Raw genomic sequence first — 25,664 nt, 5'->3', positions numbered from 1 at the left:
TGAACACTACGTTCATTCGTGGAGCATTTCAATAATAGAAAGATGTCCACACTGAACGGAATTCTGAGGAAACAAAATTATTATTGGAACAGAGTCACTAATATGAATTGTAAGAACTAGATTGTAAAGCTGGGTCAAATAACTAAAACAGATATAATAAACATGCAAACTCGAAATCACAACAATGGGTAGATATAAAGGAGTATGTCAAATAGTTTGGGGATGAAGAAGAAAAGTTGACAGAATACCCTGGATTGTGTTTGACTGACATGACCTTCTCAAAGACAGGAGGGAAAGCCCCATCAACTGAGCTATTTAAAACTGGACAAACATTGGACAATATATTGTAATGAAAAACTATTTTGGCAGAAGTATAAATGACATCAAACAGGTCTCCAATTTATTCTTCTATAGACATTGCTATAGAACACCACTAGAGGGCAGAAAAGTACACAACAATTACATTTTTCATCTTTAGCTGTTTCTCTACTTTGTGTATATGTATATAAATTTTAGCATCTAGATTGTTTTTTAAAAAAGCCTCCATTATATTGGTAAGGATAAAATGTGATGTAAGTTTATCTATCTTCAAACCCTGTATCATTTTGTATAAGTCATAAGAGAAACAGGGCTAAATCTGTATAATCTAGAAAAAGACAACTCAGGAAACAGGATCATAGTCTGAGATAAAAATATAAAATAAAATAAAATAAAATAAAATAAAATAAAATTGGGAGACATTCCCAGGCCAGATGATACAGAGATGAGGAACAATGGCCTGAAGCTATAAAAACAAAGTTTTTAACTAGTTATTGAATTAAGAGCTTTATTCCTCAATGGAATCTAGCACTTCCTGTTTAGAAGTGGCTACAGTAGTGATCATTTTTAAATTTTGAGAGAGCCTTCAGAACATTCCACATCGCATGCATTTTCATGACACATTTTATACTCACAAATAAGTGGTACACACACAATGAGTGTATAATCATGTGCACAACAGTGTACACACTTTCTTAAAATGAGCCATATTGCTTAATATGTCAGGACATAATGACATCACAATAGAGGTTGATTACATTTGGAAGTGACTTGGCAAACTTCATCACTCTCCTTCATGCAACGCATCTGGAGAAAATCTGAGCTAAAGCCAGATATTTATTTTATCCAGGGCCTCTCGTGGGCAAGCTTTCACTCACCTTTATATAAAATCAGCTAAATCAGGAATCTAAATGTAAAAATCTCAAGCTTCAGTTCATCACAAGGATCACTGATAGCTATTAAATACATACCAGTAACTGGATTACAATTTATCTATAAGTTTGTCATCTGTGACATACTGTATACATTTAATTTAATTTAATAAAATTAATCTAAATACTTTTTAACATCAGTTAATAAAGTTAAATAAAATGTGTAACTCTTTCAGAACTCCACATATAGCAGGAATGCTTGTTTTTCTCTTCCATTCCATCAATTAAAAAACAGGTCCAAGAGAACGAGATCTAACTAGTTCTAAAATCTTGAAGGACATGGTGACCATGTAGAACGGAATGTGGGAAAGCAATACAGCAAACCAATATACATTTATTATTTGAAAAGTCAGACTGAAAATTCTGGTTGCTTGACTGCTTAATATTTATGTGGAAATACAAAGCTAAAAAGGAAAAGTAACAGTTCATGACCTCACCTCCTTCCCCATCATCTGATCCTCTGAAACTAGGATCCTTCAGCATATCCAGTTCAGCTAACATGCGCACATACAGTGCATTTTGTTTGAATGAAGGGTAAAATCTTTCATCCCGCAGCATCAATTCATACACCTTATTGAATTAAAATACCAAGATTAACGCAAGTTTCTAAATACATATTTTTATTAAAATCTACATGACATTGTTTACGTGCACACAACATCTCACACACACTCCCTTTTGGGGGTTTTCTTTAAATCTTGTTACTGTATTATACAAATGTTTTGGTACATGAAGCACAGTTAATAATATACTTTTAAAACAAGGTTTGATATTACTGGTTCTAATAATATTTCCCTTTGAAAGTATAGAGAATATCTGCTCAACCAGACAAAATCTTGTTTACCAGTAAAAAGGTTAAAAAATGTCACCCCCTTTGTTCTATATATATTTTCCCTTGTTAACTGCAGTGCAATTAACTTTTTCACATCTAATATTTTATCAGTATTTCTGGAAGTTATTCATTGCAATAGCAACATCCTTGAAAAAAAAAATTGCCTAAAAATTTCCTAGCTCAGGCACAAAAATCTAACCAACCCATCCTTACCTTGATGATATTATTAAAGTAGTGGGACTTAAGCACATGTTTAAATGTGGTCCTCAGTAAGAATGCTTTCCTAAACTGGAGCTTTAACACACAGATATCAATATCACCCTAATTATAACAATGCCAAAAAATTACTGTCATATGTACAGGTTTCAGAGTAACAGCGGTGTTAGTCTGTATTCACAAAAAGAAATGGAGTACTTGTGGCACCTTAGAGACTAACCAATTTATTTGAGCATGAGCTTTCATGAGCTACAGCTCACTTCATCGGATGCATACTGTGGCATCCAATGAAGTGAGCTGTAGCTCACGAAAGCTCATGCTCAAATAAATTGGTTAGTCTCTAAGGTGCCACAAGTACTCCTTTTCTTTTATCATATGTACATCTTTTTTCTCCACTTGCTTTTAAAACAATGAACCAGTTATGAGGTCTGTGCACTGGAACTGTAAAACAGCATAGGATGACTACTTTGAATCTTAGATACTTTGGAGTGACTCATTTTTTAATGAAAATTGAAGAAAAATTTGATTATTGCCAATAAATTCGGTAGAAGGGCGGGGGAGGGGGAAGGGAATAAAAATTAATATTTTTTGGTATTTAAATTAAATTACAGGCTTATTTAATCAAATAAAGGTATTCATAATTAAATTTGATAGTCTACATTAAGACCTAAATTTATTATAATTATTAAAATCATTTAAATTAAACACAAAAATAAATATTAAGCAGTATGTTTGCTGCCCAGTTGTAAAGAAAGTCAAACCCCTGAACAGGTGGGAGTCACTAGTTAAGCACCTGGAACCAGCCTTAAATGAAGGGCTAACCCAGCTTTTGTAGCAATAGTTTCAGGGGTAGAAAGAATATTTTCTTCATGTCAGATTATTCAGCTACTTCAGTTCAATGACTAATCCATTCAAAGTTAAGAAACCAATCGGGATTTGAAAAAGCAGAAATGCTTGTTTTCTTCTTCTTCTTCTTCTTCTATTCTATGAATAAAAAACGAGGTCCAAGAGGATTAAAGCTAACTAGTTCTAAAACCCTGAAGGACACGGTGACCAGACACAATCAGCTCAATTCACTAACTACGGATAATACTTCTTTTAATATATCAGTTTTTGATAAACTTTTATGTATCCAGCATATTTAAGGTAGTTTTATTTAATTCAACAAATTAAAATGCTGTTTGGACAAAAAAAACACAGGAAAAAAAATTAATAAAAACAGATCATTCATCATTTTCTATCAATAAAAAAGTAAAAATTAAGAATTTGAATAAATATAAGTCAAGCTACATAGCTACTTAAATAAATGAGTATAGATATAGTATATCTTCCTGGTTGGTAACAAGTACCACTGAATTTAGTGTAAAGGCTGTATTCAATTGCAAGTCCATATGTTTTAATGGTTACTACAAAGGAGAATCAATGTGGGGTTTTTTTTGTTTTTCATCTTAACTAAAAAATACAAATGCAAAACATGATTAACATCAACTATTTAAATCAAGGTTTCCTGCTTGCTGATTTAAATCATTATTAAATTCAGCAATTTAAATCACTTTGATTTAAATCAATCCACCTTGCTGTAATAAGTCTCAATAATTCCTATTAAATAAAGAGTGACCATGTTATACCTTTCTCTGAATGTCATCGAAGATTTCAGGTGTTGGTTCCTCATGGTTCAATGTTTCTGCCAGTTTTGCTACCAAGGAGTCATCAATATTAACTCTTGGAGATGCCTATCACAGAGATCTAAATCAATGTGTGTAGTGTTTAACTTAAAAAAACCAACACCACTCCATTTGAAAAAATTAAACCTCGACCTTAATACAAAATAGGGCTATAAATAAGAAACACAAAGTAATGACTCTGCATCAGTGATTGAAATCAAACCTAAAAATACCCTGTGGCATTTTACTCTTTAATGCATGCATACAGCTGCTATTTAGCTAAAGAGAGTTATATGAATCAAGGGGACCGCTAAGAGAGGAGTTGAGAGGGAGGTTGGTGGGAGGAAGCCATAATATAATTGCTATGGTTAGGAAGGGCTGCATCGTCGATGCCAGCGCTGCTTCTGTTTCCTCCACCTGCACCTGTATCCTGACAGACAGCCTAACCATGGATGCCTCTACCCAGATCCTGGTGTGGCTTTGCACAGACTATGGCCTGCATTTCCCACTCTCAGAAAGCCAGGCTGGGGGCAACCATCCAGTGTGAAAGGTGCCTGCTGGTGGAATCTCTCAGGAAGCAGGAGAGCTACATTAGGAGGTGACTAGGCTGAGGAGCATTCATACCCATGAGCAATTCCTTGAGAGTATTCATATGGAGACATTCAAGGCTGAGCAAACCATCCAGCTACAAAGGACTGCTTTCACACCACCGGGGGAGGAGGATATGGCTCTGTCTCAGGGAGGACACTGGCAGCTGGTTACCTCTGGCAGCAGGCAGTACTCCACCCCTACTCCGAACCCATCCACCATGGTGACGGAAAACTCTATGATGCCCTAGCAACAAGCAATGAGGAATCACCCCCAAAGGCGGAGGAGAAGCCATGTACTCCCGAGGCTGGGAGGATCGCAGCCACCATTCCCAGGAGGAAACGTAGGATAGCAGTGGTTGTTGACTCTCTTCTGAGGGGAATGGAGGCACTCATCAGTTGCCCTGACATAGCAGCCCAGGAGACATGCTGCCTGCCATGGGCCCGTATCGGAGACGTACAGAGGGATTGTCAATGATCATCCGGCCCTCTGACTAGAACCCCATGTTACTCATCCATGTGGGCATTAATGATACTGCAAGGTATGACCCTCTGCAGATCAGAAGTGACTAAAGGGATCTGGGACTAAGGGTGAAGGAGTTGGGAACACAGAGGTATTCTCTTCGATCCTTCAGGTAAAGGGTAGGGCCCTGGCAGTGACAGATGAATCCTGGAGGTGAATGCCTGGCAGCGTAGATGGTGTTGCCAGGGGGGCTTTGGATTCCTCGACCATGAGATGCTGTTCCAGGAAGGACTGCTAAGCAGAGATAGAGTCTGCCTATCAAAGAAGGGGAAGAGCATATTTGGATACAGACTGGCTAACTTAGTGAGGAGGGCTTTAAACTAGGTTTGAAGGGCGCAGGTGACCAAAGCCCACAGATAAGTCAAAAACATGGAGACCTGAGAAAAGGGTTGCAATTTGGGGAGAGCATGGGCTGTTATAGCAGGCATAAGGGGGAGCCAAGACAGAACTCGAGGGGGCTGGAGGAGGAAGAGAAATCAAATCAGTATCTGAAAGGTCTGTATACTAATGCGAGAAGTATGGGGAATAAGCAGGAAGAACTCGAAATACCAGTAAATACAACTATGACTGTTGGCATCTGACTTGGTGGGAGAATATGCATGACTGGAATATTGGTATACAAGCATACAGCTTGCTCAGAAAGGACAGGCAGGGGGAAAAAGGGAGGAGGTGTTGCCTTAGATATCAAAAATGTACACAATCGGACTGAGGTTGACATGGAAAGAGGAGGCAAACTTGTTGAAACTTCTGGGTAAGAATAAAAGGGGCAAAAGCAAGGGTGATGTCATGGTAGGGGTCTACTACAGACCACCTAACCAGGAAGAAGAGGTGAATGAGGTTTTTTTTTAAACTAGCAAAATCATCCAAAGCACAGGACTTGTTGGTGATGGGGGATTTCAAGGACCCAGACATCTGTTGGGAAAAAAAAAATCACACAGCAGGGCACAGATTATCCAACAAGTTCTTGGAATGTATTGGAGAAAATTATTTATTTCAGAAGGTGGAGAAAGCTACTAGGGGAGAGGCTGTTCTAGATTTGATATTGACAAATAGGAAGGAACTGGTTGAGAATTTGAAACTGGAAGTCAGCTTGGGTGAAAGCAATCATGAAATGGCAGAGTTCATGATTCTAAGCAATGGTAGGAGGGAGAACAGCAAAATAAAGATAATGGATTTTAGGAAGGCAGATGTTAGCAAAGTCAGGGAGTTGGTAGGTCAGATCCCATGGAAAGCAAGTTTAAGGGGAAAAATAATTGAAGACAGTTGGCAGTTTTTCCAAAGAGACATTATTAAGGGCACAAGAGCAAATTATCCCCCTGTGTAGGAAAACTAAAAAGTATAGCAAGAGACCACCCTGGCTTAACTAGGAGATCTTCAATGATCTAAAACTCAGAAAACTACAAAAAGTGGAAACTGGGTCAAATTACAAAGGATGAATATAAAAAAACAACTCAAGTACGTAGGGACAAAATTAGAAAGGCCAAGGCACAAAATGAGATTAAACTAGCTAGAGACATAAAGGGTAACAAGAAAACACTCTACAAACATATTAGAAGCAAGAGGAAGACCAAGGACAGGGTAGGCCCATTACTCAATGGGGGGGGGGGGGGGAAACAAGAACAGAAAATGTGGAAATGGGAAAGCTGCTTAATAATTCTTTGTTTCAGTTTTCACTATGAAGGTTGGTGGTGACTGGACAGCTAACAAAGTGAATGCCACTGAAAATGAGGTAGGATCAGTGGCTAAAATAGGGAAACAAGTTAAAAATTATTTAAACAAGTTAGATGTCTTCAAGTTGTCAGGGCCTGATGAAATTCATTCTAGAATACTCAAGGAGATGACTGAGGAGATATCTGAACCATTAGCAATTATCTTTGAAAAGTCATAGAAGACAGGAGAGATTCCAGAAGACTGGAAAAGGGGCAAATATAGTGTCAATCTATAAAAAGGAAAATAAGGACAACCCGGGGAATTACAGACCAGTCAGCTTAACTTCTGTACCTGGAAAGATAATGGAGCAAATAATTAAGAAATCTATTTGCAAAAACCTAGAAGATAATAAGGTGATAAGTAACAGTCAAACATGAATTTGTCAAGAACAAATTGTGTCAAACCAACCTGATATCCTTCTTTGACAGGATAACAAGTCTTGTGGATGGGGGGGAAGTAGTAAACGTGGTATATCTTGACTTCAGTAAAGCTTTTGATACGGTCTTCCTAACTGTCTACATAATACTTAGTCCTGCCATGAGTACAGGGGACTGGACTAGATGACCTCTTGAAGTCTCTTCCACTCGTATGAGTCTATGATTGTAAGGGGAGAACAGACAGTTCAAATTCCTCTCAATATCTTCATTTGTGTATTGTGAAACTTTCCGAAATATTATCCAGTATTAAATGTGGAGAATGCTTTACTTTTTACAAAAACAGTTTGAAAGTAACACTAAGGCATACTTTTAAAAAAATTTGAAGTACATATTAATTTTCATGTTTTTGAAGTGAATTTGCTATTTGTGAAATATCCCACTTGGAGGATACAGGAAACTGAAGTCTTCTTAATAATTATTGTACAAGATGGTCAACAAGAATATAAATATATCCCATAGAGAAAATGCGTCTCAGGGGAAAGACTAACTGTCTCCAAGTCAATTCAGTCATTGATTCCTACATGGAAGGGTTCTAATAATGACAGAGGTATTTTCTGTGTGTATCCAACCTGGACTACAGCTACCAGTTCATATCTGCCCACCAATTAGCTTCAAAAGGCAACAATTTCTTGTCAACATCAACCTGGCATGTATTGAAAACAAGTAACTTAGAAGTGAAAGACTCATTATATAACTGAACGAAAAAATATGCTGATAAAGAAATATTACAGAACAGATTTGGATAGAAATTTGTTGAAGACATCTTGTGGGACAGCGGGGTGAATTTTATGAGCGCATACGAAGAGTTTACTCATAGAATCACAGGACTGGAAGGGACCCTGAGAGGTCATCTAGCATTCATGGTAGGACTAAGTAATATCTAGACCATTCCTGACTGATGTTTGTCTAACCGGCTGTGATAAATGGGGGGGAGCAGGGGGGCAGCTCCCTTTTATGGACACACAGCCAGCCAGTTAGCTATAAAGTCCCTATTGGTGGCTGTTCTCTGCTTGCTTTACCTGTAAAGGGTTAAAGTCCCTCCAGGTAAAGGAAAAGGAGTGGGCGCCTGACCAAAAGAGCCAATGGGAAGGCTAGAAATTTTTAAAATGGGGAAAAAACTTCCCTTTGTCTGGATGTTGTGGTTCTCCGTAGAGCAGAGATATAGAACTGCTTGTTGAACTCCCTGGCTTTCAAGCACCCAAAAGGAAAAATGTGTCCTTTTAAAATCCTTAGGTTTGTGCTTCTGGTTCAAAATGATCCCACCACTCTGCCACCATGACAAGGCTGATTCCCCACTCTGGCACTTCGAGTGCAGAAGGTGGGGGCCCGCAAGGATTTTAAAAATTAATACTTGCAATTCCGGGCTTGTATTCAACTCCCAAGGTTACAGTTTCTCTCAGACCTTGGCTTGGTAAACGCTGCCATCACCCAAATGCAAAACCCCTTTTGGAACCCAGGAAGACTCACTTGGGAATTCCTTCCTGTGGGGTACCCTCAAGCCCTTTCACCATAGTGAAAAGGAACGGGGAACCGCGTCCAATGGGAGCTTCGGGGGAGGTACCGATAGGCAAGTGCAGAGCGCAGAGCTCTCTGCCCCCTCTCCCGCAGGAGCCGCAGGGACGTGGTGCTGGCTGCTTCCCGGAGCAGCCGCAGTGCGCGCCGCTGCCACCTCAGAACCGCTCCAGGTTAGCGGGGCCAGGCCAGAGCCCGAACCCCTCCAGCACCCTAAACCCAACTCCCTGCCCTGAGCCCCCTGCAACACCCCTCCTGCACCCCAACCCCCTGCCACACCCCACACCTCTCCTGCTCCCCAGCTCCCTGGTCTGAGCACCCTGCCACACCCTGCACCCCTCCTGCCCCAACCCCCTGCTGCACCTCGCACCCCTCCCTGCACCCCAACCCCCTGCAGCACCCCGCCTCCCTGCCCTAAGCTCCCTGCATGCATCCCAGCTCCCTACATGCACCCCAACACTCTTCCACTTTGCACCTCAACCGCGTCCTGAGCCCTATCCCACACTCTGCACCCCTCCCTGCACCACTGCCCTGAGCTCCCTCCCTCACTGTGCATACCCTCCTGCACCCCAATCCCCTTCCCTGAGCCCCCTCGTATACCCCACACCCCTCCTCTGCCCCAACCCCTTGCCCTGAGCCCCTTCCTGCACACTGCACCCACTCCCACACCCCGCACTCCAACCCCCTGCCCCTGCCCCAGCCCTACATTCATAGCCCTGCAAACAATTTCCCCACCCAGATGTGGCCCTCAGGCCAAAAAGTTTGCCCACCCCTGCTTTAAGGTGAACCCACAAGAAAGCTATTTTGGGTGGTTGATTTTTAGAATTGCTCTTTTAACAATCAAGCAAAAGCCTAAGTTCCAGATGTATTTTTTTCCTTTTTGCTTTTAATAAAATTTACCGTTTTTAAGAACAGGATTGGATTTTTGGTGCCCTAAGAGGTTTGTGTTGTTTAATTAGCTGATGACAACAGCTAACACCCTTTGTTTTCTTTCTCAGCTCTTCCCCGGAGGCGAGGTGAAAGGGCTTGAGGGTACCTCACAGGAAGGAATTCCCAAGTGAGTCTTCCTGAGTTCCAAAAGGGGTTTTGCATTTGGGTGATGGCAGCGTTTACCAACCCAAGGTCAGAGAGAAGCTGTAATCTTGGGAGTTTAATACAAGCTGGGAGCGGCAAGTATTAATTTTTAAAATCCTTGAGGGTCCCCACCTTCTCCACTCAAAGTGCCAGAGTGGGGAATCAGCCTTGACACCTGCTCTTAAAAATCTCCAATGATGGAGATTGCACAACCTCCCTAGGCAATTTATTCCAGTCCTTAATCACCTGGACAGTTAGGAAGTTTTTCCTAATGTCCAACCTAAACCTCCTTTACTGCAATTTAAGCCCATTGTTTCTTGTCCTATCCTCAGAGGATAAGAACAACAATTGTCTCCCTCTTCCTTGCAACAACCTTACATGTACTTGAAAACTGTTATTGTGCCCCTTCTCAGTCTTCTCTTTTCCAGAGTAAAAAAACCCAATTTTTCCATTTTCCCCTCATAGGTCATGTTTTCTAGACTGTTAATCATTTTTGTTGTCTTCTCTGGACTTTCTCCAATTTCTCCACATCTTTCCTGAAATGTGGGGGCCAGAACTGGACGCAGTGCTCCAGCTGAGGCCTAATCAGCACGGAGTAGAGTGGAAGAATTACTTCTCGTGTCTTGCTTACAACACTCCTGCTAATACAGCCGAGAATGATGTTCACTTTTCTTGCAACAGTGTTACACTGTTCACTCATATTTAGCTTGCGGTCCACTACGATCCCCAGATCCCTTTCCGCAGTACTCCTTCCTAGGCAGTCATTTCCCATTTTGTATGTGTGCAACTGATTGTTCCTTCCTAAGTGGAGCGCTCTGCATTTCATCCTATTTACTTCAGATAATTTCTCCAGATCATTTTGAATGATAACCCTATCCTCCAAAGGACTTTCAACCCCTCTCAGCTTGGTATTGTCCGCAACCTTTATAAATCTACTCTCTATGTCATTATCTAAATCATTGATGAAGATATTGAATAGAACCGGACCCGGAACTGATCCCTGTGGGACCACACTCATTATGCCCTTCCAGCATGACTATGAACCACTGTAACTTACCCTCTGGGAATGGTTTTCCAACCAGCTTTGCACGCATCTTATAGTAGCTCCATCTAGTTTACATTTCCCTAGTTTGTTTATGAGAAGGTCATGTGAAACAGTATCAAAGCTTTACTAAAGTTAAGATATACCATGTCTACCGATTCCCCCCATCCACAAGGCTTGTTACCCTGTCAAAGAAAGCTATCAGGTTGGTTTGACACGATTTGTTCTTGACAGATCCATGCTGACTGTTACTTATAACCTTATTGTCTTCTAGATGTTTGCAAATTGATTACTTAATTATTTGCTCCATTATCTTTCTGGGTACAGAAAGTTAACTGTGCAGTAACTGGTTCTTCAAGATGTGTCCTTCTCCCTCCCTCAGTGGGTGCTCCATATGAGGTGCCCAGGTGCCTGAAGCCCTTGATTGGAGATTTTCTGCTACCAATGTCCATTCAACCCACGCATGCGCTATATACAACCTCATGCCGCACTCCAAGGGTATATAGGGACTGCGTGGGTGAACCACCCTCAGTTGCTTCTCTATCTGAAGATCCAACAAGAACAGTCCAAAGCAGAGGGGAAATAGGGTGGGCAGTGGAGCACCCACAGGGTCAATCATCTTGAAGAACCAGAGTTACAGAGCAAGGACAGTAACCTTTTCTTCTTCAAGTAGAATACCTATGGGTGCTCCATTTCAGGTGACTCCCGAGCTGTATCCTCACAGAATGGGAGGGAGGAAGGGAGGTTTGGAATCAAGTCCAAAACTAAAGATAGTACAACAAAACCAAGTATTACATCAGAACTGATGGCCTGGACCAAGGTATAGTGCAGGGATTGGCAGCCTTCGGCACGTGGCCCATCAGGGAAATCCGCTGGCGGGCTGGGACGGTTTGTTTACCTGCAATGTTTGCAGGTTCGGCCGATCACAGCTCCCACTGGCCATGGTTCACCGTTTCAGGCCAATGGGGCTGCGGAAAGTGGCGGCCAGCACATCCCTCGGCCCACGCCGCTTCCCGCAGCCCCCATTGGCCTGAAACGGCGAACCATGGCCAGTGGGAACTGCGATCGGCCGAACCTACAGACGCTGCAGGTAAACAAACTGTCCCAGCCAACCAGTGGATTTCCCTGACGGGCCGCGTGCCAAAGACTGCTGATCCCTAGTATAGTGTTTAGAAAACGTATGCATTGAAGTCCATGTAGTAGGTCTGCATATCTCAGACATGGAAATGTTTTTGAGTAAGGCTGTGGAAGTTGCTTTTGATCTTTCTGCGACGCAGACAAAATTTAGGTGATTTTTTGGTCCTATTCCAATAAAAGGCCAATGCCCAGCCTACATCTAATGTATGAAGGGACATCTCCTGCTGAGATTTATGTGGGTTAGGAAAAAAATACTAGTAGATTAATAGACTGGTTAAGATGGAAATCAAACAGCTTAAGTAAGAACTTTGGATAGGTCATAGGGAGACCTTGTCCTTGAAAAATACAAGTGTGCAGTCTGACTTCAAGACTCAATTTCTCCAACCCTGTGGGTTGATGTGATAGCTTCTAGAAAGGGTGTCTTTTTAGATTTGTGAAGCAAGGAGTACGTCTACATAGATACCTTACGGAGCCTCAGTTTGAACCTAAGTACCAGGCTGAGATCAAGTGGGTAGTATCCTTAACCTGTGAGTAGAAGATTCCCCAGATCCTTACTATGTCTCAAGAACACAGAGTGATCAAAAATAGAAAAACCCCCCTAGTAGGGACTGAAATGCTGATATTGCGGCAAGATGAACCTTAATAGATCTAACTGATAAACCTGGTTGTTTTTAAGTCCAGCAGATAATCCAAGATGGCAGAGAGCAGAGGTGGTGGTGGTGGTGACACCCGTGGTTGAACCTTTTCCATTTCTGAAAGTAATTCAAGTTGACTCCCTTCTAATGTTTAGTAATACTAATTATACTCCTGTCGAGCAGGTGGATTTTATTCCCATGAACCATCTAGGAACCAAGCTTGGAGATGGAGGACCACGAGATTAGGGAGAAGCTCATGACCCCCCTTTGGCATCGAAAATAGCAGGAGTAAAACTCCTTGCCCCTTAAATGCAGTGGGACTTCTTCGATGGCTCCCACCTGGAGAAGGCCTTGCACCTCCTGAACGAGCAGATGCTTGTGAGAAGGGTCTCTGAAGAGGGACGGGGAGGGATAGAAATAAACTGGAGAGTATATCCCCCTGCTACTGTGCAGATGACCCGCCGGTCCGATGTTATAGAGGCCCAGGCAGGGAGGAAGGGGGACAGACAGGTGGAAAACAACAGGGGAGCAGGATCCAGGTCACAGGCTAGGTCACCCTCAAAGCACACCCTCAGAATGCCTGCTTACCACCCAGTTGGTTATAGGTGGAGCTCGAATGAGCAGAGGATGCCAGCTTTTAGGTTTTCAATTTGTTTTTCTTCGTTTAAGTCAACCAACTTTTGAGTACTTTATATGCATTGCGTTTTATAGACCTGCTAGCAAGAACTATTTACCCTAAGCTTGATGCAAGTGAAATCATTCAGGTATCAACTGCAACGCATCTGTTTTCTTGTAACAAGTTTTTCACCAAATCTATTTCACAGGAAGTTAGCTTCTGATTGTTCTAAATTCAGCTAAGAGTTCTGAAACTGCAGTGTACATTTTAAAACAACATTCCACAAATACTTACGAATTCAAAAATTAGTAAAGTATTTAAAAAAGAATATTCTTACCTTCTCTGATAAGTACTGCTCATAAATTCCAACTGCAGCTGCTCTTAATAGGCCTTTGGTTTGATTAGTCTGATGTTTTCCATCTCTCTGCCGGCTTAGTAACACCTCCAGCTGTTGCTGTGCTGTAACCCTGTACCCTTCCACTGTCATCCAGAAGAAGAGATGCGCTTGGCCTCCAGTCTGCTGCATGTAATCTACAAAATCAATCATCATTATTGTAATTATACCTGTGAGGATAAAAAAAATCTTAAGAAATCACACATCCTGATGTAAAAAACAACTAGGTCAGAAACATTAAATTAGGAATAAGCTTCAGGATTTGATTATGGTTTTGGATAAAACTGTAACATTGACACTCACAGAGTCACTGTTAGAAACACCCCCCAGCACGCCTAATAGGATACTCATAAGATTTGATCAACAAGCAAAGTCTGGAGGAAAGTATAGAAGTAGGGCTGTGTTTTATATTAAAAAATGAACACATCTTAATTGTAGCCACAGCCATACGAGATGAAACAGGACTGTGTGCAGCATGGTAGGAGCCAAGAGGAAATTGAGCCTGGGGTAAAACTGAGTCCCTTCACAGAAGTCTAAAGGTTAACTTTTATTTAATCCTCGCAATGTCAGGGCACAACAGAATAAACTGACACTATGTGGAACCTGTAAATGAACTTCACTCCTTTATCAATGTTGTGATTTAGTGCAGAATCCAACAATCTAAAAACAGACATTCTTATTCTTGCAAATGAATACATTTTAGAGATATTAAAACTCTAATGCTTTTTAAAAGTATTTTTAAACAAAGGACATTTTTTGAGCCTTCTACAAGTCCTGCAATCCTCCAAATTCTGGCATAGTGGATACTACTATAAGTAGTCTCAATAGGACTACCTAGAGTATGAGGCAATGCAGAGGCAACACATGGGGGTGCATGTGGGGTCATGTCCCGTCCTCGCCAGATTTCTGCCAGATTTTGCTGGCTGAGCCCCCTTCGTGTGTGGCAGCTTCTGGAGCTGGTGAGCTGCAAGCTGCAGCCGTGGGAAAAGGCAGCAGCAAGATAGCTGGGAACTGCAGGGAGGGACCACTAAGGGTAAGAGGGGATGTGACTCAAAGTGTTGTGGGGAGAGGGTGGAGAGAACCTTTAAATTGTGCCCCACCACAATCAGCAGGTACTAGTCATCTCTGAAGCAACATGGTCATAATTAAAAAAATTTGTTCAATTTAAGAGATGTTACTAGCTCCAGCAATATTCCCTACTTAACAGGGAAGGAATCTCTCAGACCGGTAGAATCTCTCAAAAGAAACTTAAGTGACACCACTGTAAACATTCACTGAATCAGTCTTGCAGTTAAATCACTATGTCTGAAAACTCTTTCAAGCTGACTTCAACATAAAGTATGAAGTTAAGAATAATATCAGTTTAACCTACACTCGTCATGGCAAAGACTAAGTTTCAATTCCCTCCGAAAAGGATCATGTACAGTTATGGCACACGACACAAATTTGTATTCGTTCACAGGCATGTTCTTACTTCATGAAAAATAATCTTCCTCCCCCACCCCCCCAAAGTTAACATTTTCTTACCCATAAAAAATTGTAGTGCAACATTGTCTACCAGAATGTTGTCCAGAGGGACTGTGCAAAGTTTTCCGAAGTTTGCTGCCAGTTTCACAGTATCTATTTCCTGTACAATATGGGATACAGCATTGATAATATATTATTTTTTATTAATTTTTATATTTTTAAATTACTACCAAAAAGTGTTTATATAATGTAAACAGATTTACTTTAACTACAGCAACCTGTCTGGGGTTTGTTTGGTTTGGTTTTTAAAATGTTAGTATACTGGATCACTGCTATCTCCACAATTTTTTGTTTGTGTAATGACTTATAACAGTGTTTGTTTACAGCATAGATGATTCATGCCCTCCAGGGAATTGGATTCTATCCCTGCCCCAGAATTCCTGTGTGCAAGTATTTTAAACCTAGCTGTTCACAAGTGGCCACAAAGTGGGTAGATAAGAAAACGTTCATCACAACCTTCTGAAATATTTTCTAAAGAAATTATTAGAGCCATCTTAAAAATTACCTGAAACCACCTCAAATTCTGCAGCCAATTCATTAGCACTACATGATATAGAATATGATATAGATCTGTCTCCATTGATATCTGACTTCCATTAGTTATTTTATTGATTGTATTACAGTAGTGTTAGGGGCCCCAGTCATGGACCAGAGCTCTACATATTAGGTACTGTGTTGGTCAATAAGCACAACCCTCATCATCTTTATGCCCCATCCAAGCTTAAAGCTCAACTGATGTAGTCCCAAGAAACAGGACAAAGTCAGATATGCTACAGTAAGAATGTCAGCAGTTTCTCAAACGTAACAATAATTAGAGGCTAGAGACTAGATGGCAACTGGAGAGGCTGTTAAACCAGAGGAAGCAAGTCGGACGAATTTCTGACACACAAGAACTTCCAAGCAGTGCAAAATACCATTGGTACTTTTAAACAAGTGACAGTCTGAACAACAAACTGTACTTCAAAAGAGAACACTACTACCAATAAATAGGCAGTAACGTTATAAACTCCTACAGCTGAAAAACAGGGACTTGGTTTAAGGGCCTCCAGACTGAGCTGCGTGTTGCATGAACTTCCTAATCAGAGGCAGGAATTCAGTTGATGATGTAGAGAAGCTGAACTCATGTGTCAGAGAAACTGTTCTCTTAATTCTTAACTTCATTAGTTAGCTATGCAGCTTACTTCAGTTCTTTTCTAATTGGAAGAGTTTAAAACCAAGATCATTTAAAAATATATTCCAGATTTTTAAAGGTTTGAAAATAAATCTGAAATATGCAATAGTAATATGTAGCATAATAGCTATATATTTATAATATATATATAATGGATAACATTTTCTAACAAAAGCTCTGGTAGGTGAATTTTCCATATAAAATTGGAAGTATGAAGGTGCAACTTTAGCTACATAATTACTCAGTATACAGTTCAATATAGTCAGTATATATACTACACAGTATAAACTCAAGGGCTATAGTCATATTTTTCCCTTAATGAACTAGAGAGATCTTATGACAATCGCTAGCACGTCTTCGACAATTTCACATTATCATTTATGATTAAAACAAACATCAGAAAGAGTATTAATAGAAAAGTATTACTTACTTTTCCTGACTGCAACCTCTGTATTCTTGAATCACATACTTTAACAACATATAATAAGCTGTTTATCTGATTTTTTATCGTATTGATATCTAGAGAAAAAAAAACAATAACTCAGACTAAAGAGGACTTAAGTAGAAACAAACTAGTGATCAAACAATTGATGAAGTATATTAACAATTTAAACACACTTTTAAAAGATACATATCATTTTTCTTGTTTTGTTCTTATGTAAGGACACCTACCAGAATGAATATGACTGTCAATATTTACAGTGAAGTGGTTTGGTTTTGTTTTGAATACATTTAATTTCTACTGAAAGAACTGAATTGCAGTTAAGTAGTCTTTTTCCTTCCGTTCTCAATGTAACTTTCAGTTATTATTTAAAAAGTTGTGAGTAGTCCATCATCAATAGATGAACCACTACTGAAAGTCAGAACCAGTCAGGCAGGTTTCAACGGGGACATTTGACTTTTATTAAAAGATAGAACAAAATCATAGAAAGTTAGAACAAAACCTATCAAGACACATAATTACTGTTAGAAACCATGATAACAGCCATCACAGAAAGGGGAATACAGATGGAGGCAATCAGTCTTGGATCTTGCACATCAGAGAAAACTCAGGTTTGAATCTTTCACATAACATTTTTAATAGCACTCACGATTAACACTAGTAAGGTAAGAGTTCACATTTTAACACTCTTCTGTAATTACCAAAAAAAAAAAATCTTGTTAGCTTTTGTTTATTTTAATTCTTCATTAAAATAAAAATACTAACCATCTCCTGCTGTATCTAAGGATCGAAGATATTGCAGTTCTTCTCCAGCCTTATCTCTTACTGCTTCCAGCTCCCCTACATTGTCACTTAATTTAATAACATTCATGAAGGCCTCATAGTTACAATTGGAATCACGAATCTGAAATAGTCGGAAAATTTACAACCCAAATTATGCAGAAGAGAAAAATCTATGCATAGTGTATGCTTCTTCATGGTGAACTGGAATCGACAATTAAGGGAAAATTGTAAATTTAACATATACTGTATAGTGCCATCACTTTAAAAACATCACAGTTCATGGCAGCCATGAAATTCAAACTGTTTTCTCAGGATTATGCCGTCTATGGAGAAATAAATCCTTAGCTGCTGAAATCCAAGTTGTCTCTACTGAGTGTACTCAAACTTTCATTTTCAAGACTTATAATTTGGTCAAATTTAGGCATATTTTCACAGACACAACCCAGAGCACATCCCTAAAACAATGTCTGTCCCTACGAATTTCAAGCCCCTGCTCCAAAGCAAGTGGAGGGGGCAGGAGAGACTTTCAAAGAAAACGTCACCAGACTTTTTTAACACGGTGGCTTAAGGTGCCTTAGCTCACCCTCCCCCTGAACTGCAAGTTCTTAGTATCTCACATGGTCTAGCCTGAGACTAAGCAGGGCTTTCCCTGCAATTGCAGCTCTGAGCTGCTGTGCCAAGTCCAGACATTTGAAATGAGTCAAGGGAGACTCTCTCTCCTGTGCGGTCAATGATCCCTCTGCTGGCCCCAGACAGTATGCAGAAGGAAGCTGCCTGATTAGAAAGTGGAGGGGACAAGAGTGAGACCTGCAGGAGGATGAGGGGCATGGACTGGGACAAGGAGTCAGAAAGGGTGGGGCAGACAATGACACAGGGAGTCTGGCTGGGCAAGGAGTCTGGGGACAAGGAGCCAAGTACGTGGGGAACTGAGACTGGCGGGACGAGAAGACTGGGATGGGGAGTTCAGTGGGATGATACAAAGATGAGACATCTGAAGAGTGGAGACTGGGGCTGGCAAGGTGATGAAAGTGGCGCTCACTGGGACAAGAAATGAAGAGAAAAGAGGAGAGTCTGTGGCAACACTCCCATCCTGAGCCTGGAATGGAAACTAAGATTCCTGAGTTTCACCATTCTTCTGCTGTGAGCAAACATCTCCAAACCCCATCCCCATGTAGTGCTGTTCCACATAGAAGACGACAACTTACTACTACCACTATCAGTTACACCATGACATCAAGTGGCTGAGGATCTTAAAGATCAGAAGGTTCCAATCCTGTTGATTACTTCTGTGAGTGTCAACATGACATGATGGAATTTCTGTTTGACTTTGCTTTTTTAAAATCCTATTATTAAGTTAAGATTTTGTCACTGTTATTTTTAGTAAATGTCAGGGACAGGCTGCAGGCACAAAACAAAAATTCACCGAAGCCTGCAACCTGTCTGTGACTTTTATTAAAAATAAAGGGGGGAAGAGCACATTGTGGTAGAGGCTGAAGCCGAAGAAGTCATGGAGGTTCATTAAAGTCATGGAATCCATGACCTCCATAATTAAATCATACCCTTACCTATGACATCACCCAAAAATGATATTAAAAGATTATTAAGTTGCAAAGTCAAGCACTCATAAGTTAGAAAATGCCAGAATGAAGGTTCACTGTACAACCTTAACTTGACCCTCTTGTGTGTGCGCATTATGATACAGTCTTCAACTGCATGACAACTTTTTTTTTTTTAAACAGTTTCTTTGCATCATTCAGAGCCCAGAACGGAGCTGCTCTGGGGATGAATCAGGGGTGCAAAGTGAGACTGTTGTCTGTTTGACCCCTGCTACAATTACTGCAGAGGTTGGAAGGTGTGCATCCACTGTGGGTACTGGGATGGGGAGGCCTAGACACCCCCCAACCCCCCGAACTACAGGCCGATCCACTCAACCAAGGGGAAGGAATCACTGAGCCCAGATTTAAGGGAGACAACAAATGAAAAAAAAAAACAGTGAAGGGAGCAAGGGTCATAGGGTCAAAACGGGGGATCCAGATGAGGACACTGAGCTGAGAACCCCGGACAGCACCCACTGCTCCTCAGTGGAGTCCAAGGTGCCACAAGTTTGCTCCTCCTAGTTTGGTAGGTGGTCATCTTGGGCAGCATCAGGAGGAGGATGATAAGGAGGTCTCATGGCTTTGTGGAGCCATGGATAGGACATGCAAATATAAGGTGATACTGGAAAAAATGCAGCCAAAACCTCAGCAAGAGGTTTTGGAGGAGTCAGAAGAGGGGCTGCAGTCTGATGCACTTTTCATAGATGAGAAGGAGACCTTGGGGCACAACACAGAAGGGGCAGGTTTCAGGAGACTACATGAACCATGCCATTAGCTGCACAGAGGAGCCACCAACTAATATCCTCAGTGGCCCGTGGGACCAGGGTGGAGTACAGGCTTGCCCATGAGGTAATCTCCACGCCGGATTTTAGCACTGAGAGGGAAGAAAACAAAGTAAGAGAGGATACAGCCATGGGTAGGAGAATGGACATAAGGAGGAAGGGTAGTGTGGATACCAGTCTAATAGGTCATACTGGCTGTAGAATGACCGTGCCTAATTGGGTACAGAATGTGAGCGAGGCCAAACAGCAAAAATTAAGATGTTTGTACACCAATGCGAGGAGCCTAGGTAACAAAATGGAGGAACTAGAGCTACTGGTGCAGGAAGTGAAACCAGATATTACAGGGATAACAGAAACATGGTGGAATAGTCGTCATGACTGGACTACAGGTATTGAAGGGTATGTGCTGTTTAGGAAAGACAGAAATAAAGGTAAAGGTGGTGGTGAGGTAGAATGTAAAGAAATAAGAAGCAATGGAATGGATAGACAGAGTCCATCTGGGCAAAAATCCCATTGGGGAAGAAAACTATTAGAGCCTCCCCTGTGATAGTACTTGGGGTGTGCTATAGACCGCCGGGATCTAATTTGGATATGGATAGAGCCCTCTTTAATGTTTTTAATGAAGTAAATACTAATGGAAACTGCGTGATTATGGGAGACTTTAACTTCCCAGATATAGACCGGAAGACGAGTGCTAGTAATAATAATAGGGCTCAGATTTTCCTAGATGCGATAGCTGATGGATTCCTTCATCAAGTAGTTGCTGAACTGACTAGAGGGGATGCCATTTTACATTTGGTTTTGGTGAGTAGTGAGGACCTCATAGAAGAAATGGTTGTAGGGGACAACCTTGGTTCAAGTGATCATGAGCTAATTCAGTTCAAACTGAACTGAAGGATAAACAAAAATAAATCTGCAACTAGGGTTTTTGATTTCAAAAGGGTTGACTTTCAAAAATTAAGGAAATTAGTTAGGGAAGTGGACTGGACTGAAGAACTTATGGATCTAAAGGCAGAGAAAGCCTAGGATTACTTTAAGTCAAAGCTGCAGAAACTATCGGAAACCTGCATCCCAAGAAAGGGGAAAAAATTCATAGGCAGGAGTTGTAGACCAAGCTGGATGAGCAAGCGTCTCAGAGAGGTGATTAAGAAAAAGCAGGAAGCATACAGGGAGTGGAAGATGGGAGGGATCAACAAGGAAAGCTACTTACTGAGGTCAGAACATGTAGGGATAAAGTGAGACAGGCTAAAAGTAAAGTAGAGTTGGACCTTACAAAGGGAATGAAAACCAATAGTAAAAAGTTCTATAGCCATATAAAGAAGAAGAAAACAAAGAAAGAAGAAGTGGGACCGCTAAACACTGAGGATGGAGTGGAGGGTAAGGATAATCCAGGCATGGCCAATATCTAAACAAATACTTTGCCTCAGTCTTTAATAAGGCTAAAGAGGATTTTAGGGATAATGGTAGCATGACAAATGGGAATGAGGATATGGAGGTAGATATTACCATATCTGAGGTAGAAGCGAAACTCGAACAGCTTAATGGGACTAAATCGGGGGGGATAATCTTCATCCAAGACTATTAAAGGAATTGGAACATGAAATTGCAAGCCCATTAGCAAGAATTTTTAATGAATCTGTAAACTCAGGGGTTGTACCGTATGACTGGAGAATTGCTAACATGGTTCCTGTTTTTAAAAAAGGAAAAAAAAGTGATCCGGGTCACTACAGGCCTGTTAGTTTGACATCTGTAGTATGCAAGGTTTTGGAAAAAATTTTGAAGGAGAAAGTAGTTAAGGACATTGAGGTCAATGGTAAATGGTACACAATACAACATGGTTTTACAAAAGGTAGATCGTGCCAAACCAACCTGATCTCGTTCTTTGAGAAAGTAACAGCTTTTTTTAGACAAAGAAAATGCAGTGGATCTAATTTACCTAGATTTCAGGAAGGCGTTTGATACCGTGCTACATGGGGAATTATTAGTTAAATTGGAAAAGATGGGGATCAATATGAAAATTGAAAGGTGGATAAGGAATTGGTTAACAGGGAGACTACAGCGGGTCCTACTGAAAGGTGAACTGTCAGGCTGGAGGGAGGTTACCAGTGGAGTTCCTCATTGATCAGTTTTGGGACCAATCTTATTTAATCTTTTTATTACTGACCTCGGCACAAAAAGCAGGAGTGAGCTAATAAAGTTTGCGGATGATACAAAGCTGGGAGGTATTGCCAATTTAGAGAGAGACCAGGATATCATACAGGAAGATCTGGATGACCTTGTATACTGGAGTAATAGCAATAGGATGAAATTTAACAGTGAGAAGTGTAAGGTCATGCATTTAGGAATTAACAACAAGAAGTTTAGTTATAAGCTGGGATCGCATCAATTAGAAGTAACGGAGGAGAAGAAGGACTTTGGAGCATTGGTCGATCACAGGATGACTATGATCGGCCAATGTGATATGGCCATGAAAAAAGTTAATGCGGTCTTGGGATGGATCGGGCGAGGTATTTCCAGTAGAGATAAAGAGGTTTTAGTACCGTTATACAAGGCACTGGTGAGACCTCACCTGGAATACTGTGTGCAGTTCTGGTCTCCCATGTTTAAGAAGGATGAATTCAAACTGGAACAGGTCCAGAGAAGGGCTACTAGGATGATCCGAGGAATGGAAAACCTGTCTTATGAAAGGAGACTCGAGGAGCTTGGCTTCTTTAGCCTAACTAAAAGAAGGTTGGGGGAGATATGATTGCTCTCTATAAATATATCAGAGGGATAAATACTGGAGAGGGAGAGGAATTATTTAAGCTCAGTACCAATGTGGACACAAAAACAAATGGATATAAACTGGTCATCGGGAAGTTTAGACTTGAAATTAGACGAAGGTTTCTAACCATTAGAAGAGTGAAGTTTTGAAATAGCCTTCCAAGGGAAGCAGTGGGAGCAAAAGATCTATCTGGCTTTAAGATTAAACTTGATAAGCTTATGGAGGAGATGGTATGATGGGATAACAATCAATGAATCTTGCCCATATGCTCAGGGTTCAGCTGATGGCCATATTTGGGGTCGGGAAGGAATTTTCCTCCAGGGCAGACTGAAAGAGGCCCTGGAGGTTTTTCGCCTTCCTCTGTAGCATGCGGCATGGGTCACTTGCTGGAGGATTCTCTGCTCCTTCAAGTCTTTAAACCATGATTTGAGGACTTCAATAGCTTAGACATAGGGGGGAGATTTATTGCAGGAGTGGTGGGTGAGATTCTGTGGCCTGCATTGTGCAGGAGGTCGGACTAGATGATCATAACGGTCCCTTCTGACCTTAATATCTATGAATCAATGAGGGCTTCCCACCCTCCACAGGTGGCAGCAGGTTCCACCACTTAATGTCAGGGTGGGACATGAGGGCAAGGAATTGAATGGTATGGAGCATGAGTGCATACAGATGTTCTCTAGATGCAGTTCACAGACAGACCAGCTGGATGGCCTCCAGACTGCTCAGCTTGTGTACCGGGGAATGAGGGAGGCAACGATAAGCTCCAGAAATCCATGGGTGAGAGAGAAGTACCTTCCCACAGGACCTGCTCAAGGAAAGCAAGAGAAGCAGGGGGCAAGGCTGCCCTCACATCTTGTAGCACACAATGGGGAACATGAAGGATAGGCAACCCCATGTACTGGCTAAGTGCCTTGGAAGGTGTATATTGAATGAAGCAGTGGTGCCCAACTCTATTACACAAGAGGGCCAAATAAACCTAAAAACAACCTTAGCAAACCTAAGCAAAACTGTGTGGGCCAAACAGATTCTACATATTTTAATAAGATTTAAAGTCACTTGTATTGATTTATATTTTAGGTTCCCCTTGTTCCGTATGTAGACAGATTTCTGTACATAGAAACATTGTCTGTTTACACACTTGTGTAAACTAGAATGATGTAAACATGATGACAAAATGCTAATGAATCAGCCATTAGTATATGTTGAAGCAGGCCGCGGGCCTTATGAAATGTTCTGGTGGGTGATGTACAGTCTGCGCACCATAAGTTGAGCAACCCTAAAGAAGGGATGAAAGCAGAGAATGGGCAGTCTAATGCTTACGGCAGTTGAATACTGCCTTTGACAAACTGATTCAATCCCTGCCTCTACCACAGGGCTCCTCTGTGATGCTGGCCAAGCCATTTAAACAAACTTTTCACAGGTTGTTACGAACTGTATGGTCTTCATTTTTAAGGTGCCGGACTTGAAAGCCTGGGACCTGATTAACAGAAGTGCTAAGTACTCATAGTCAAAATTGAAGTCAATGGGAGCTGTGATTTGAACATATAAAGTGCTACATCTTCAGAAGAATCAGGCTGTAGGTGTCTCAAACTGGGCCTCCGAAATTAGCGGATAGTTTTGACTAGAGTGGATCAAAAAAATTTCAATAGAAGTTGATTATTTTGAAAAAATGCAGTTAGTTTAGATTGAAACATCTTGCGAGACTGAAAATTTTTGTCAACAAAAAGGCAAAAAATTTGCAACTGACAATGCTGGTCTAATTTTTTGTTTCAAATTATTATATTAAAATTATTTTATTTTATATTCAAATACTAAATATAATATAGAAAGTCTATACAAAATGACAGTATTGAAAAGTTGCATTTTGACACTAAACAAAACGTCTTGATGGTCCCTAATTGCATTTTTTAATTTTCATTTTGCCAGAAATTTCAGATTTTTGTTCTGAATCAGAATGCGATATCTTTCAAAGTGTCAGAATTCCCATGGGAACCAGAATTTCCATTCCAAGCTATTCTATTTTTGACCTTAATCTCTTTGTGCCGCTACTCTCCATCTATAAAATGGAGATAGTAATACCACCTCATCTCACAAGGGTATCGTGAAAAGAAATGAAATAATGTTTGTGATGCACTTGAATGCTATTGCGATGAGCACCCCAGAAAAGTCCATGAGGAAATTAATAATTCTGTCTTAAGCACAGGTTTTGAATAGCATGCAGTAAACGAAGCATGGAACCATGAATTGAACAAGGAGTTCAATAACTGAAAAAAATAAAAAGATATTGAATAGCTACATAGGTGTGAATACCATCCATTCTGTGCACTGAGCTATGTGGGGTGCTGTAGAACAACAGTATGTGATCATGAAACTAAACACTGTCATAATTCATATGCAAGCAACCTTAATATTGACATTTCTTAACTTTTCAGCGTGTGACTTTGGAACTTTAATGTATTGTTGTGTGTGTGTGTGTGTGTAACGTGTGTAGCGTGGAAGACAAGCTCAGGAAGATTTTCATTTAAAGCTGTCTGTCTTCATAGATGACACCTTACTGAGTGGAACAAACATCCATCATGAACTTCCATCATAATCAAGAGTAAAAACATTTTGAAGTTAATAAAATCCCATGGATGGGCTTTCTAACTCTATCAGAAAGTGGGGAGCACAACTTTGGTCTCAGAAATTGGAAATTCATCTTTTTAACCTGATTGGAATCTAAACAAATCAAAATTTCTCAGAAAGCATGCCATTTACTTATTTTCTGGAAATACTTATTTGGAAAGAGTCTGATTTCAGACAATTTATAATATAGGCCTTTCTGCCTAACATCAACTCTGGGCAAGATAATGGAGTGGCAGATACGTTATTCGATTAACAAAGAATTAGAGGAGGAGAATATAATTAATGTCAATCAACATAGGTTTATGGAAAATGGATCTCATCAAACTAACTTGATTTTTTTAATGTG

The 25,664-nt window shown here is 40.7% G+C and overlaps 1 protein-coding gene across 8 annotated transcripts in view; it reads right to left on the bottom strand.

The window, feature by feature from the left end:
• SNX13 (sorting nexin 13) overlaps positions 1–25,664 on the bottom strand; it is a 158,736-nt gene that overhangs the window by 51,085 nt on the left and 81,987 nt on the right. For 7 of the 8 annotated variants that reach the window (XM_073333775.2, XM_073333779.2, XM_073333776.2 and 4 more), the window contains 6 exons: positions 17,535–17,673; positions 16,758–16,846; positions 15,157–15,256; positions 13,573–13,766; positions 3,927–4,031; positions 1,688–1,820 (listed from right to left, as the gene is read on the bottom strand). In XM_073333775.2, coding sequence (XP_073189876.1) covers positions 1,688–1,820; positions 3,927–4,031; positions 13,573–13,766; positions 15,157–15,256; positions 16,758–16,846; positions 17,535–17,673 — 760 coding nt within the window. The remainder of the gene's footprint in view (positions 1–1,687; positions 1,821–3,926; positions 4,032–13,572; positions 13,767–15,156; positions 15,257–16,757; positions 16,847–17,534; positions 17,674–25,664) is intronic. The other variant, XM_073333778.2, reaches the window with a different exon arrangement.

The sequence above is a fragment of the Lepidochelys kempii genome, chromosome 2, assembly GCF_965140285.1.
Source record: "Lepidochelys kempii isolate rLepKem1 chromosome 2, rLepKem1.hap1, whole genome shotgun sequence".
In the NCBI taxonomy this organism is placed as follows: Eukaryota; Metazoa; Chordata; order Testudines; family Cheloniidae; genus Lepidochelys; species Lepidochelys kempii.
This window is presented reverse-complemented; position numbering and strand designations above follow the sequence as displayed.